The following is a 16,865-nucleotide window of genomic DNA, read 5'->3' on the forward strand; positions in this document are numbered from 1 at the left end:
AAGGGACAGCATTTCACTTTTTTCCATGTTTGATCTTTGTTCCAGCTTCAGCGGTTGTTAAAGCCCTATATAAACCAATATGTATGTATTGCATTGTATTTTGGACAGTCACCCTCATTTCAGGTTCATATATATTCAGACTCATAGAATTTAGGAATTAACTTTTTTTCTGATGAAAGAAGATAGTCTAAGGTTTCTAACTCTGTATTGAATGTTATGTAGTCCTAAAACTCCATATTCTGTGGGTCCTGGAATTTGAGTGACAATGACAAAAACCCTGGCACTAGAGTGGACACATTTTTGCACATCTGGCAGTGAATGAGTTAATCAGTGGCAGTAAAAAGGACTCGCGGCACAACCATTAAGTGTCGGGTCATTGTTTGTTTCCTCTTGTCAGGTTTGTTTCGTCTTCTCTGGTTTGCTTTGTTTTCAGTCATGTTTTAGTCATCGTTTTGTTTGTTACTTTGGACCTTTTTGTTCTAATGAATTTGATGTTTGAGATTTTATTAAATACAATTTCCACTTGGCCAGGAGCTCATCCCTCAAACAAATCACAGGTGTCAAATTCCCGTCCTTGAGGGCTGCCCACCTGCATGTTTTCCATCTCTCCCTGTTGCAGTGTTGCACACACCAGATTCAAACAAACAAAATGAATATGAGACCTCTAATCCAAGAGTTGTTTTGCTATCAAGACTAGTGGATACAGAGATAAGCTTGAAGATAGCTGGCCCATGTGGTGACTGAGGGACACGCATAGTCGCCAATGTTCCATGAGCTTCATGAACGCACGTGATAGGCTACAACTTGATTGACGTAAATTAGAAAGGAGCCCCTCAGCATCGAAATGAAACCGCGGTTTGTTTGTTTCGTCGTGCCAGTTTTAGTTATTGGTGACCGCCTGGGGGAGGGGGGAGAACGCCCTTCAGCCGACTCGGACGGGCGCACATTGTTGCTCCAGACTCGTTCTCGATTCCTTTTCTTCTGGAGTAAAAACGCGGTGGTGGAAAGGGGGTGGAATAAGAAGAATAAGATCTGCTGGGTGGCGATGTGAGCCAAGTCTGCACAGAGATAACAAACCCTCCCCAAAGTATGCGCGGCGGCTGCGGTTGAAGCGGGTGCGGGCGGGGGCGGGTGAACGTTCGCTTGACACAGGTGGATGCGGAGCGACAAGCGCGGCATCTTATCGCCGCGTGTGGAGGCGTATCAGGCGGCTGCGGCGTCAACATCGAGTCGGTGTGCTCCCGGAACGGTTTTTTTTTTTGGGGGGGGAGCGCTGCGCATCTCTCGTCCTCTTCGTTTTTAGTGATTGACGAGTGGAGTGGAGAGAAGGAGCACGGCATGTCTTGGGAGGCGAGAGGAAGAGGTAAGCGAACATCTGCATGCATGCCCGCCCTGTGTGCCCCAATCTGCTGGAATGTGAACAGCTCGCTGGGTGTTCTGCTCAAATGCGAGATAATTGAAGGTTGGATGAGGAGAAGTGGTCAAACAGAGTACACTGGATACATTTCAGTTCATCTGATTTGATTCAAGTCGAATTAATTTATTTCCTTTGGTGTTACAAGTAACATTGTCATCCAGAGGTGAAGCACAATTTCGATTTCTAAGGCAGGGTTAATGTTTCAAATTAAGGTTTCAGGGTTAGGTTGTAGCTTCATATCAAGGTTGTGGTTTGCAAGTGGCATTGGGGTTTTAAATCAGGGCAAGGTTAGGAATTTCAAATTAATGTTTTTAGATGTTATAACACAATGTTTGAATTGGGGTTCGACACTATCAGGCTTTAAAAGTAGTGCGGTTATTAATATTGTTTTAAATCTTTCTCTAGACTAAGGTCAAATCTTCAAGACCGGGTTAGGTTTTCAAATTCGGGTTTAAAGGTATGAGTTTTGATTCAGATTAAGGTGTGAATCAATATTTGAATTCACATTTAAGGGCAAAATTAAGGGTTCAATATTCACAGCAGTTTGGTGTTTAATAGTAGTGTTATGGTTTTAACACAGGCATCTAAACCAATGTTAAGGCTTTAAATTAGGGTTAAAGGCAATATTGGGGGTTTCAAATTAGTGCTTGGGGGCCAGTTTATGGAATTCAAATGGGGGTTTCAAAATGATATGGAATTCAAACGAGGGTTTCAAATTGAACTTTCATACATTTCAGCAACTGTTCGAGTTAAGGTATAAAGGCAATGTTCAGGTATCAAGATGGTGATACGGTTTAAAGGCAAGGTTTGAGATTCAAGCAAACATTTATGTTTTAAATTAGGGTTCTATACAATTTTTAATTTAGTATTTCCTCCATCTGTGGTCGGGTTTTAAACAAGGGCTACTGTTTCAAATTAGCGTAACATTTTAAGGCAAGGTTCTAAGACAATGTTAAGGTTTGAAGGCATTTTAGCTGTGAAGGCGAGATTAGAGTTTAAAATTGATTTGAGACAGCATGAAAGTTTCAAGAGAATGACAATGAGTTTCGGTTTTCAAATTAGGATCTGAAACCTGCGTACGGTTTTAAGCAAAGATTAGCCCTCTAAATTATGGTTTCCTGCCAGATTTAGAGTTTCAAATGAGGGTTTCATGTTATGTTTTTTTTAACACAACGTTAGTAGGGGTTCAATAACGTCTAAAATTTTGAAACATTTAAATCTTAAACAGTGTTTTTGGGTTGCAAGACATGGTTAGGCTCTTAAATTATGGTTTCAAACTGTCACCGTTTGCAAGATGGTGATGGTGGTTGTGGATCCCAAAAAAGTAGACAGGAGAGAGCATCAGGATGTATTTGACACATTGTATTAAAATAAAGTCAGCAGGAACAAAATCTAAAACATCAAAGTCATCTGAACAGAAAAGTACAAAGTATAAAAGAAAACCATGAGTAAAAATCTGCCAAGATGAAACAACCCTGACAGGGTGCAGCAAACACATATAGTGCAATACATTTCACTGCAGTACAATGCAATGACCCAACCCCGAATGGTCGTGATGGGAGTCCTTTCAACTGCCACTGATGAGGACGAACAACACCTGTGCAACTGGTGAAACTTGGTGAAAGTTAACATTTCGAACTGGGTCTCAAACCAGGGTTAGTCTTTAAAGTTCCAATCGTGATTTTGAAGAATGGTATCCAGGCAAAATGCAAATTTCAAATCTGGGGTTGGGTTTAAAATTAGAACTTCAACTGAGTCATTATTTTACTCCAAGTGAGTTTATCTTTTTTCATCTATTCATGCCAGCATCGTTTAGTGACAGGCGCAACAATTATATGCTCTTCCACCAGATGGCAGAAGGTACATACAACCTGTCAAGCCACCCTCATAAATGGCCTTAAGTTCAACGAAACTGGCCTAGATCTCACCCTGAGGAGGTTTTTGATGAAATGGAGAAAACCTCTTTCCCCCCTCCCCCATTTATATTCTTATTGTGTGGTGTGGAGGTTTTTTTGGTTGGAGCTTGCTCATAGAAAAATGTCCATTACAGTTTGTGGCTTTTTATCACAAAAGTGGCCAAACGCTGGCTGTCTACCGTTCTTCGATTTATCCTCATTGTTGTCATTGCATCAAATATATTGATATGTGGTGCTTCAGGGTCCCGTGGCGAGGCTGTATCTGTGTGTGTATGTGTGTGTCCCCCGCCCACGTTTCCCCAGTTGACATTTGCGCTCTGACCTTTTTTTCACAAGGCAAGAGCGCAGGGTCCAGATAATACCTCTATCTTATTACTCGCTGCTGGGATGGACTGATAGAGCACAGTTCCCGAATTTGTTCGGGTATTGTTTTGTTTTTCCTGGGGGTGCCGATAAAGTGCGGGCTAGACATCTGGCAATGTTTTTCCCTTCCGCGAGGGGACAATATTTCCCTTTTTTCCATGTTAGCACTTTGTTCCAGCTTCATCTGTTGTTGACTCATTCACTGCCAGACATGTGCAAAAATGTCTCCACTCCAGTACCAGGGTTTTTGCCATTGTCACTTGAATTCCAGGACCCACAGAATATTGAAGTTGAGGACTACATAAACATTCAATGCAGCGTTAGAAACGTTAGACTCTTCTTTCAGCAGAAAAAAATGATACCAGTCTGGAGTTATATGAGCTTGAAATGAGGATGGCTGTCCAAAATACAATGCAATATATTGGTTTACATAGCGCTTTAACAACAGCTGAAACTGCAAAAAAAGGGAAATGCATTGCCAGAGGCCTTGGCCAGCGCTTTATCGGCACCCAAACAAGAAAAACACAAAACCCAAACAAATTCGGGAAAGTCGCTTTACATCATATTTTCAATTCCCGAATAAATTTGTGAAGGGCAGTGAATGAGTTAAAGCACTATTTAAACCAGTATGTACTGTATGTAGTGTATTGCATTGTATTTTGGACAGCTGCCCTAATTTCAAGCTCATGTAACTCCAGACCCATATAATTTAAGAAGTCACTCTTCTTTTCTGATAAAAGAAGAGAGTCTATGGTTTCTTACACTGCAGTGAATGTTTATGTAGTCCTAAAACTCAATATTTTGTGGGTCCTGGAATTTGAGTGAAAATGACAAAAACCTTGGCACTGGAGTGAACAGTTTTGCACATTGTCTGGCAGTGAATGAGTTAAAAAAACAAAACTACAAAATATATTGTACTGTTTATTATACGTTTGCTTGTTTTTCTGCATGGGCAATATGACTCATAGTTTTTTTTCTTCTTCTAAATATCAGAACAATCGCTGTTACGGCCGACAATGAGTTCAGTGGTTTCCATAATAAAATCAGTCACTTTTGGCAGCATTTGGATGAAAATGAAAAGCTCGGCTTTCACTCTTTCACACACTGGTACATTAAATTAAAACCTGCTTTTAACAGGTTAATGTCATTATGTGAAAACAAAGTCGACCTGCTTATCCTTTTAGGTGACTGATCAGCACTGAGTCGCTTCTCCCGAGGCCATATCTCATTTGTTTAGTCAATATGTCTGCCAACAACAAACAAGATTAGCTTTTCTTTCCAATTTGCTCTCAGTCATCTCTGTCATCGGTGCGACTCCTCCTCCCTCTCACTTCTACTTAATGGTGTGAGTAATAGCCCCTCTGAGCGTTGTATATTTCTGGTATTAAATGAAATGCCATCAATCTGGAACTTTTCCTTTTGATTTTTCCTCCCAATTGAATAATCGGGCATGGACTTGTTATAGTGTTATGCGGCTGGCTAAAAATAGCAGCACCTATAAAACCACCGTCCCTCCCGTCTGTGTTATGAATGCGAAAGCGCCACTTCCAGCTAGACGTTGCTTCTTGCTGTCTCGCCGTTTTATGCAGGTATGCATTGTCCTGTTCAACAGGCAGCTTCCAATGAGCTAATGCCTTCCGTTGATGATCATATTTGTGCACAAAAATAATTGGAATTTAATGAATGGATGTGATAGCGGGGGCCCCGTTCTGCTCGCTAATGTTTCAGGTCAAGGCGATAGCAGGGGAGTGTCACACTGGTATTTCCTTTTTTCCTGATGGATGCATGAGTAAGTCAGAGTTGATGATTAATAGGTGGATGGGCATAAAGATCTACGGGCTGGATTATGGTGGGATTGGATGGTGGAATGGATTGATGGTGCAAGGTTGGATCGCGGAAAGGGTCAAATGTTTGATGGCTGCATGATGGAATGGATTGATGGATGACTGGGTCGGTGGATGCATGGGGTGAAAAGGTGCTAAGCGGCGAGAGGAGTTTCAATACATTCAGCTGACTAATGTGAATCCAATCTGTGAATCTTGTGGAGAATCAAGGGGCCAGCGTGTCGTTTTTTTTTCTCTTTTGATTGAGAGCTCTTTTTTTTTACATAGTACTTCAGAAAATTGTGCCTGAATGAATCGCATACCTGCCAATTTATACGCTTTCCTCGTATTTTATAAGTTTTTTTTTCATCATTTTGAATTGTGTATGCCGTATAAAAACTTTTATAGGATAAAAAAAAAACGATTTTAATAAGTCCGATCTTGTTTTACCCATTTCGGCTCTAATCCGGATCGTCTCAGTCACTGGTAGCAAACGACAATATGTTCATTAATTACTAATATTGTCACGGTGTCCACGGTATACCAGCAAAAGTTATCCTCTATCAGGCATTAACTTCTGCGGTTATCGAGTCCTTGTCGATGAAGCATGATATACGCATGCGCGTCACATTGTTTTCGTTTGATTTTGTATTTCCGTTTCCGTGTTTGAAGTCTGGCATTTGTCTTGCAATCGAGATCGATTACGAAAGCATAATGTGCGCATGCGCGGTAAACTGCATTTCCACTTCCGTGTAAGCTCTCAGTCGTACAGGAGTGGTCCATCGATGAAAAGGTTTCTTCAGCCGTCATCTGTACTTCTTTGCAGGTGTCGGAAGTTTCGCTTCTTATCCAAGAAACCTGAGAGCAGGGACCTATATATATATATATACAGTAAAGTCTCGTTATATCGATATTCAAGGGAGTCCGAAAAAATAAGACTTTAGTTTGCTGACGAAGTTTCTTGGATAAGAAGCGAAACGTCCGACACCTTCAAAGAAGTACAGATGACGGCTGAAGAAACCTTTTCATCCTTTTCATCGATGCATTTCCACTTGTGTTAGCGTTTTTTTATCATTTCAAATAATGTACGGCATACTACAACTTTTATACGGGAATTTTAATCATTTATAAGGGCAGCTGTTAGCCAAGGTTGACAGGTATGTGAATGCAAATGCAATATTGGTATTCGTCCTGTAGTTCACCCATTCTGCTAAGTAGCTTAGTGAGGTAGTTTCAGTAATCTTTCTTGTCTCAAGGGGACTGAGGAAGAGAAAACAGATCAAAAAGACGGCAACATCAACTCATGTTGGTACTTCGTTGGGGTTAAACTAGGAGAAAATGAATCACTTAAAATCTAACAAAAGGAATCAACAAGAAGAAAAGAACAAAAACACTTTTGGGACTGAACTTTGAATCATGGTGTAGATAAGGAAAGAAATTGATTGACAAAAATACAAATAATTAGTTGTCACTACAATAGCTGTAAGCTAGTTTTATGAATGTCACAAGTACTTCTGATTAGTTGGTTTTTTTTCTCAACACTTTTTGTCATGTTTTATTTTTTTCCCCTTTTTCTCATCCCAACATTTTATTTGCTTTGTTTTTGTTAGTTTTTGTCCCCAATAATAGTTTTGGTTATAAAATGCTTATTATCTCAATCGCTGCCATTTCCGAATTTATTCGAGAAGTCAAAAGTGTGACGTGGAACGCCATTCCCGAATTTGTTTTGTTTTTTTTTCTTCCGGGGGTCCTTATAAAGCGTTGGTCAGACATCTGGCAATGTTTTTCCCTTCCATGAGGGGGCAGCATTTGCCTTTCGTCCATGTTAGCGCTTTGTTACAGCTTCGACTGCTGTTAAAGCGCTATATAAATCAATATGTATTTATTGTATTTTGTACAGCTGCCCCCATTTCAAGATCATATAACCCCAGACCCATATAAATTAGGAATTAACTTTTTTCTGATGAAAGAAAAATGTCTAAGGTTTCTTACACTGCATTGAATGTTTACTGTATGTAGTCCTAAAAGTCAATATTCTTTGGGTCCTGGAATTTGAGTGAAAATGACAAAAACTCCGGCACTGGAATGGCCACATTTTTGCACGTCTGGCAGTGAATGAGTCAACAACAGCTGAAGCAGTCTGGCAGTGAATGAGATAAAAGTAAAAGAGCAAAAAGTATCAACAACAAACGGCTGTAAAAAGCAGGGACTAAAGGCATACAGACAAAAATCAATGACTACCTCCTATTGCAATTATTATTATTATATTATATTGAAATGTAAATTTCTCCACTGTGAGACTAATAAAGGCAAATCCAATCCAATCCAATCCAACTTGGATAAACAAGGAGAGAAAAGAGGGCAAAAAGCAAGACGAGCTGAATACAAGAAGAGGCACAAGAGCCAACACTTGTCAGAAAATGGCAGATGAACATGTGGACAAACCATGTGAAAAGAGAAAATACCAAGAATAATCAGAATCAGATCTTTTTGTTCCCGCTTGGAGGTCCTTAAGTAAACAAGCGAGAACAAAACAATCGGCAACCAAGTCCTGCTGCGACCTTCAGTGAAGTAACTCCTGAATTTACGTGCTATCAAAAGTGACAAAGCCACAACAAATGCAAAAACAGCAAACGCAACCCAACTGTGGGCTGTTGGTACTGAGGCAAATTCAAGCGACAAACACCATGAACGAGCCTGTCACCCGCTGCCGCAGTGAGGATGGATTTTCTCCAGTCTAATTGCGGTATCGTGCACGCTAGTTGCGGTCACGTTATAGCGTGTGTGATGCTGTGTGTGTGCAACTCATTTGACTTTTTGGGAGGGGCAGATGAATGCGATCGCTGTCTCTCATCAACTGCAGCAATTGATTGTGCCATGATTTTTGATTGAATTGGAAAGTGAGCTATTAATAGCAAGTTATAGCGACTCACCAATGTGAGCATCATCATCCAAGTCAGCTCTGTCTGTGCTGCTTTCAAAGTCTTCTGCCAAGGGACTCCTTCAAGGAAATGAACACGGGAAATTGTGCAACAAGCCCAGATACAATTCTTCCAAAATTCAATGTGTATTTTTTTTTTGTTATTATACTTTTTATTTTTTTAAACAGTTAGAAAAGGAAAAACTTGGTCACATATTTAAGTACATTGAACATCAAAACAGAACATACATCACATAACCATCTCAATAAAACCTTTTACAATTCTTGCACTTCCGCATATGCAATGTTCTGTTCACTGTGCCATATAAGAAGAAAATTAATGAAATAACAAATACAATAAAATAAATGTAAAAAATAATACCATATTTTTCGGATTATAAATTGCAGTATTTTTCATAGTTTGGTCGGGGGTGCGATTTATAAATCGGAGCGACTTATATATGCTTTTTTTTATTACTGTATATCATTTCACATGTTATTTTCACATTAAACCGCAAGAGCGCAGAGAAGAGGAAGTGGCGCCTTGTCTACCTGCCGAGTGGGGGGAGTTATTTAAAAGTGACACAGAGGATGAAGATTTCCTTGGATTTGGTGTTTTGGAGTGAAACCTGATAGTTTGGTAAACTTGTTAGCATGTTGTTTGTGCTACAGTTATCTGAATAACTCTTGTAAAAGACTGTTCTGGGTTACCAAAAAGGAGGTGTGTCCATCGGAGTTGCGTAGAGCGAGAGCTGGGGTGTTATATTGGAAAAAAAAAAGTGAAATGGAGCCTGATGTTCTCTATTTTATTTTAATTTAATTAATTTATTTTAAATTGCTTTTCAAGATAACATGTATGTTGTTTAGTGTTGGATTTTATCAAATACATTTTCCCCAAAAATGCGATTTATCCTCCAGTGCGACCTATATATGTTTTTTTTCTTCTTAATTATGCATTATTTGGCTGGTGCGACCTATAATCCGGAGCGACGTTGTCAGAGATATGACAGTCAGACACCGTGGACAGAGACTCAGAACCAGAAAGATTGTCCCCACTGCCGGCAGGAGACGCAGTCATCAGATGACATACGTCTGAATTCTGCGCCCCTCTGCCAAGCTATTTATTGAGAGTATATGTAAATTACAGTGATATATTAGTAAACATAGTTTTCTTGATTATAATGCCACGCCTCTGGGCGTTCTGAGCACCAACAGCTGCAAGCAGTAAAACATAAGACATTTTAATTGGTTGTCTTTTCCAAGAACTGATAAGTTTGTAATCTGGCGCTTGTGCAGGATGTTTAAGCCGTAAATAACTTTGGTGAAAAAGGAGTATCTAAAGCCCTAAATTCTGTGCAAGGCCGGACCTTCTAGAATCTAGATGGAGACGACAGTTCGCCTTGCCGTGTCTGTTTCACTCAGATTTACTGTGGCCATCTGCGCTTTGACTGTAGGCCCATTGTTTAGTTGGTCAGCAAAGCACGACACTTTTAAACATGATAAATTATTATTCTCCATCAGACGTATAATCCAAAATATACGGTAAACAAAACTAAACCAATTTAGGTGGATTGGGGTCAATAGGGTAACTTAACGATCTTTACAAGCTTTTAGGTTACCGTAATTTTTTTTTCAGGTATCTCACAAATATCTCTTGCTTGCCTCAGACAATGAATTGAATTGTCCAAAATTCTATATATTAAGGAAAACAAGTTTTACTCAAATAAAGTTCCATCTGAAATTTCTTCGTAATATCACAACAACATGTGGATTTTTGAGGGGAAACAATTTGTATTATAACAAGTGAAAAAAAAATTGTCTCTGAGGCGGAAAAAGGTAATAGAATCCATTTCATTTGAACTATGTTGAGGAGAATATTAGAGCTCTCTATGAGAAAATAATAAAAATGAGAAAAGTTGTAATGATATATAGTTGACAATTTCTCTTTTTTTCTGCCTTTCCTCATTTAAGTTGCAATTTCACAAGAGTAAATTTGTTTTTATTATGTAATCTGCGAAACATTAGATTAGGCAAATTGAAATTTTACAAATTGTAATGAATGGAGCGAAATACATTTTACCCAAGCAAAAAAATATTTTTTTACAAGATTGAACACAAATGCATTTATTGAAATACAAATTCACCAGACTTTATTAAAAGCGAATTTTAACCTCTTCCTCATAAAAATGTAATTCCTTTTTCCCCCATGCAAGATTTGAGATGATGCAAAAATTCTGCAACCAGCTGAGAGATTGAATGTTTCGTGCATCCGTCTTTTCATTTGAAAGCAGAATGAGTTTCCAGGCGTTTACTGAACTGTTTTATTGTATCCAGTGCACGCACATGCTGCAGGCAATCAATAGAAAACACCCATCGTGTGTTATTTTGGGGCCATTGTTACCATCGTCATCCCAAATGTCACGTGTCATTCAAGCTTTTCCTTTTGGAAGTACACACAAAGGGTAGTCATAAAAGAGAAACATCACGAGCGCCAGTGCTGAACATTGATTTCATTTCATCTATTTACAATCCCGACAATTTTAATTGCTCTCACTTGTAACCCGCACTGAATGTTAACCTTTCTGTAAAGCGCTCTTTCATAGATGCAGCTATCATGATTGAATTGCATTGGATTGGCCTTTAATAGTCTCGCAGTGGAGAAATTTACATTTAACAGCAGTAAAGTTAAGAAAGAAAGAAGTAGAAAAACAAATGCAGGAGCTGCTGTAAAGTCAGCCACACTAAGTAAAAAAAATATATGAAACAACAAAATTGATGACATGCTGTATCATAAATCTATATCTGATACGCAAACCCTTTTTCTGTCCAACCATATTTCCCCATTGAAATGAATGGAAAAGCCATTTAGTTCAATGGGGAATTTTTAGTGCCCCCCCTAAAAATAAAACAACTGCAGTCTAATCAGAATCATAATCAGAAAGGCTTTAATCATCCCACAATGGGGAAATTTGCAATCCACAGCAGCAATTTGAAAGGGGATGGGCGTGGGGGTTTGAAAGGATAAAAAACAAGATATTCTAAGCATAATAAAAATGTCAGAAGACTGAGGTGTATACTGTAACTGTGCAAAAATGTTTCATAAAAAAACTATACATCGTGCAAGTGTCAAAGAAAAGGCATATTGATGTATGTAGATGTATTGCATCAACATAAAGTGGCTGTGCTGTTTAGGTTTTTTTCCCTCCACATGTGATTATTAAGGAGCCCGACAGCAGTCGGTAGGAATGAGCAGCGGTACCTCTACTTCTTGCAGTGCCTGGTGTAATAATATCTGGCTGAAGGAGCTACCCAGTGCTGTCAGGGTAGGCAGGACGGGGTAGGAGGGGCTGTCCATCATAGCTTTTAGTTTAGCTAGCGTCCATCTGTAACCCACTTCCTCCGAGAGAGTCCAACGAGCAGCCCAAGACACATTTTAAGAAGAAAAATAGTAAACCATAATAATTCATAAAAACACGCAATATTTAAATAGAATGTTGTGAATTAAACAGTTTGTTCTTCATGATTTTAAACTAAAATACTCATTGACTTTATCACCTTGGTGTCGTGCATTTCTTGGCCACCAGGGGCAGTATAATACAAACATATCACTTACACGAAGAAGAATCTCACAGCTAAGTGACTCAGTCTGCTGTAAAATAACTCTTTTTTTTGCATAGGATGAAGAATAATATTGTTATATCAATGTTGTTGTAATGTTTGTATTGAGATATTAAATGGTCTATTTTTTCTGTTTGTGTTTGTGTGAACCTAAAGGTTCGTCACGCAAGCACAGCGCCACCCACTGGTGCCTGCAGAATATTGCACAAGAATCTGTGGACAGCTCCGATGAAGAATTCTTCGACGCCCGAGGTTAGCGTTCCTCTTTATTTCATGCCACTGTCTTTGGCTTTTTATTTCTTTGTTTTTGTATGAACTGTGTGCCGAAAATATATGTAGCTTTAAAAATAGCAGAAATGAATAACTGTGAAATCAAGCAGTGGGGAGAGTTGGTGCTTCCTGGTATCCAAATCCCATCGATTAAAGGGCCTGTATTCCGTTCATGTTTAATCTTTCCATAGTTAACTACAGAATATGTTGATCCAGCCGTCATTATCTGAGGCGTTTTATCCTGACTGGGGGTTACGGTTGTGCTGGAGCCAATCCCAGCTGTCATCGGGCTGTAGGCGGGGTGCAACCACAACTGGTTGCCAGCCAATCGTAGGGCAACCAAATACGAATAATCATCCACACTCACACCAACACCTCGGGACAATTTGGAGTGTTCTATAAACCTGTCATACATGTTTTTGAAATGTGGGAGAAAAATGTCTTGTTGCGCAGACAAGCTGCCTTCAGGGGCTCACTAGAATATGTTTTGAAAAGACACAGAAAAATTACCAACACTCAAAATGGACGTTTGAAAACCAACGTGGCTGCCTTCCTGTCTTTCCGCCCGCGAGCACGGAGCATGCAACGCTGCACAATGTTCACACTGCATTGTACGAACATTTGCTTTGAGACGGCAAACACACACAAATGTAATTTCCATGCGGTGGATTTCCTCGCACGCTCTCTCTGTCAATGCGCGTCATTATGCAATTGGTTGCCATCAAATTCAGATTAGCAATACGCTGAATTTGTCAGGGACTTGCGCCCATCGACATTGTAGAGATTGAATTGGCAGTTACGGAAGTGAGGCCCTGGGGTGGCCAGCCCGTCAAGATCAAATATTAGCCCGACTCAGCCGTATAAATAGTATGCGTAGCAACAAACGGCACGTCGAGCAAATGAAACGCCCCTTAACTTCTTCTATACTGCGCAGGAACAGATACAAAATCCAATTAGAGCACGCCACAAGAATGAGCTGACGCCTCACTGCGTTCGGACAAATATTGAAATTGTATCTCACGGAGCAGCTGATGAAGATGCTGCTGGTGGCTGCGTGAAGCTGCCGCCAACCAAGAATACAGTCAACAGCAGAGCCAGACAAATGAATGCGAGCAGACAATCTGGAACAGCGTCATGTCTTATTCAATCTGATTGTGAGGCCAAATAAATTACATTCTCACCTCCTACCTTTGAGGGAAATTCAGCCCCCCCCCAGAGCCAATTTCACCTCGCAGCATGAACTCTGGTAAACAGCCCCGCAAAAAGAAATCTCTCAAAGTTAAAACTGAAAATGCACAGCCAGTGTGCCATTTTGGTTCAAAGTGGCCATTTCAAGTGGTCCTTTGAAAGCAAATTTGTCCTTGAGATTTTGTGTGAGCGACATCAAATTTTAACCACACATACTAGACCTGGAAAAGGGGATTTGGGTTTGAAATGACCATTTTTGGAAGATTGATGCAATTTCTCACATTGCTTCAAAGATAAGCTCCTCTGGGAAGTTTCTCTGTTTACTATCAGATTTGAAGCACATATTTTGAGGAAAAAATAATTCCTCGAAAGCCATTTTAAAAACATTTCATATCCATATTGATCATCAACAGACATTAAGAAAGTGTCACGTTTTTGCGAGGTGGTGATGGCGGGTTCGGATCCCAAAAAGCAGGCAGGAGGGAGCAGGAGGTTGTTTGACAAATTGTATTAAAATAAAGGTCAGCAGTAACAAAATGTAAAACATCAAAATGATCTAAATGGAAAAAATACAAAGTAGCAAAAGAAAACCAAGTGTAAAAGCCCGCCAAGGTTAAACAAACACATACACAATGCATGCAGCAAACAAGCAGCAAACAAACAATGAATCGGCACCGGATGATCGTGCCAGGTGTCCTTTTAAGTGTCATTGATTATAACGACCAGCACCTGCGAGGCTGCCGGCAGGGCTGACGTCGCTACCCGCTGGTCGCCAATCTGATCGGGACGACCAGCACCTGTGCAGGTGCAGGCGGGGCCGACAGCGCCCCCCGTTGGTCGCCAACCAATCATGACAGAAAGTCTCTTGAAGTCATGTCAGACAAGACACATGAAGGAATTCTATCATTTTGATTGGGCACTTTTGGGTAATTTTCACCATTGTTTATCTAGCTATTTAGCTATCTCGCTATCTGGCTATCCACCTGGCTAGCTATCTAGCTAGCTATCTGGCTAGCTATCTGGCTAGCTATCTGGATTGCTATCTGTCTCTGTCTGTCTCTTTGTCTCTGTCTGCCTCTCCTGTCTCTCTGTCTATCTCTTTTGAGAGCTATCTGGATAGCTATCTGTCTCTCTCTGTGTCTATCTCTCTGTCCATCTCTGTCTATATCTCTCTCTCTATCGGTCTCTCTATCTCTCTGTCTTTATTAGAGATTTTGAATGTAACTGAATTTGAACCACATATAGAACACTAAAGTGTGACAAATTTCTTTTTTTTTGTATGCAGGCTGTACCTGGCTACAAAATATGATGATTCATCATAAAATGCAAAACAAGTAAAAACGTTATTTTTTTTTCCAACCCCCAGAACCATTATTGTTTATTTTGAGTAGTCACATTAAAAATGCTGACAATGTCACGTTTGTGCTGTGATTGAAGACTAAAAGTCACAACAAAAACAAAACAAAAACATGACTGTAGCACTAAGATCTGACCATGAATGGCTGACTGGGCAGTCCTTTTAACAGGAAAAAAAAGCTAATGACATGATGAAAACGGGATCACTCCTACTCTAGTCCCGCGGGGTCCATTTTTGGACGGATCGTTCTGTGATATTTGTGCCATGCTGGAGGACCAAAAAAACCACTGGCAGGCAAGAGAAGTAGGCTATGCTGAACAAAAATATATTTCTGGAAACGCTTACAAAAGCACAATGGAAAAGCTAAACCAAAACACAAAATCCTGAAAACCCAAATAAACAAAAGCAAAACACAGCATTATGACCATGACTCAGCATGACTGCGACTTGATTTTAGTTTTATTACCTGGTGCTTTTTACTATCTTTGTGACTGCTTTATTTCCTGTATATAGAATTGTTTTCCATGTGACCACATTGTTACAACTTCAGCTGTTGTTAAAGCGCTACGTTAATTAATATGTATAGTATTGTAAACAAAGCAATGTGACGGCAACATCATGTGGGTTCTCTGTGATCGAATCCTGCTCTGTCCCACTCTTATTTTGGTTTCTGTGTTCTTGGGAAAGATATTTCGTCCGCCCAGCCTCTCGTGTCACTCACATTTTTCTTCACGTTTGTTGTGAATGTTTGGCAGTGGTCGGAGGACTCGCCGACACATCGCGGCAGCTACAATTCCGTCATTCTGCCTCAAGGCAGAACCTAATTTAGCACCATCACAGTATGAATATATGAGCGCATGAATAATGTATCCACTGTGAAGCGTTGAGTGTCCAGAAAAGCAGCATATACAATGGCTGCCTTTTTTCTCCATTTTTATTATAATTCAAAAATCCAAGGTAGGCAGTCAGTGATTTTTTTCCCTTTGCACTCCATACCCAGAGTGAAGGTTAGCCAAGAGCCTTTCCCTGCAAGCGTTTGCAAACAACTCATTTGTGCACCATGTACCTTCTAAACACTGAAAGAGAAGTTGAAGGGAGAGTCGTTATTGAACAAAATGTTCCAAGCCTTGTAGAAATTGTGTTTGTGAAGACATACAGACGCATCCTGTCACTTTTTTTGCTTTATTCCTCATTGAAAGGCATTCTTTTCTCACTTTCGTTTGTTCTACATATGGATCGTATTAAGTTATCGTGAGCTTTTTCGTAGTAGCTCTACTTGTGATATACATTCCAAATAATGAAAAAATATGGCTGTAGGGTAAAAGGTAATTACCGCTCCCGAGTGGCCAACTTAACCGTAAAATCATTGAGCAAGCAATTTTTGAGGACATGCAAGCTGCTGTTGTGTTGAAAGTCGAGCAAAAGCCATTGGAATACTATTTTTACGGCTGCCATAAGCGTAATGGAGAGACTCAAAGCACCCCTTTATCTGCGGTAGCAGTTGCGTAATGACAGTTGGACTCCATCATGGGTATCGCGACTCTATCAAGGAAGATGTTACATCATTGAAATGACTCTCTACACAAGTGGCCCGCTAAAGTGGATGTCGACGCAAGTGTACTGTGAAATCATCAAGAACTAATACGACAATGGAGCAACTCGAGTGTGTGAAGCATTAGGACAGCTTTGGATGCTGGAATGCTGACAATGTGTCTATTGCTCAGTCTCTTTATTGTGAATGCTACAAAATTGTCCGCTAACAGATGGTCTCATTTGTTTTTGTTATCCATCTTATTTGCTGGAATACTCATTTGTTAGTCTCGAAAAGTGGAAAAAGGTTGAGTTTTTGGTCTTTCGTTACATTTCTTCTTCGATTCGCTCACACTTGTCATCATGAGAGGATGCCAAAGGCTGAGCAGAATGACTTGATACCTTTTGTGTAAAGTGCTAGTGTGGATTTGTTTATCCATGTGTGGTGTGTTTGTCCCCACGT

The 16,865-nt window shown here is 40.0% G+C and overlaps 1 protein-coding gene across 4 annotated transcripts in view; it reads left to right on the forward strand.

Annotated features, from left to right (window-relative positions):
* Positions 1-910: 910 nt before the first annotated feature.
* The window catches only part of pitpnm3 (PITPNM family member 3), a 62,798-nt gene continuing 46,843 nt past the window's right edge, over positions 911-16,865 (forward strand). For 2 of the 4 annotated variants that reach the window (XM_089013929.1, XM_089013928.1), the window contains exons 1-2: positions 5,081-5,285; positions 12,214-12,309. Coding sequence is in view for 2 of the 4 variants with exons in the window: in XM_089013926.1 (XP_088870052.1) it covers positions 5,280-5,285; positions 5,425-5,485; positions 12,214-12,309 (163 nt within the window). In the remaining 2 variants the exon portion in view is untranslated. Of the gene's footprint in view, positions 1,364-5,080; positions 5,286-5,424; positions 5,486-12,213; positions 12,310-16,865 lie in introns of those variants that run through there. The other 2 variants (XM_089013926.1, XM_089013927.1) reach the window with 2 other exon arrangements.

The sequence above is a fragment of the Hippocampus bargibanti genome, linkage group LG14 (assembly GCF_051943395.1).
Source record: "Hippocampus bargibanti isolate YZ-2025 linkage group LG14, ASM5194339v1, whole genome shotgun sequence".
In the NCBI taxonomy this organism is placed as follows: Eukaryota; Metazoa; Chordata; class Actinopteri; order Syngnathiformes; family Syngnathidae; genus Hippocampus; species Hippocampus bargibanti.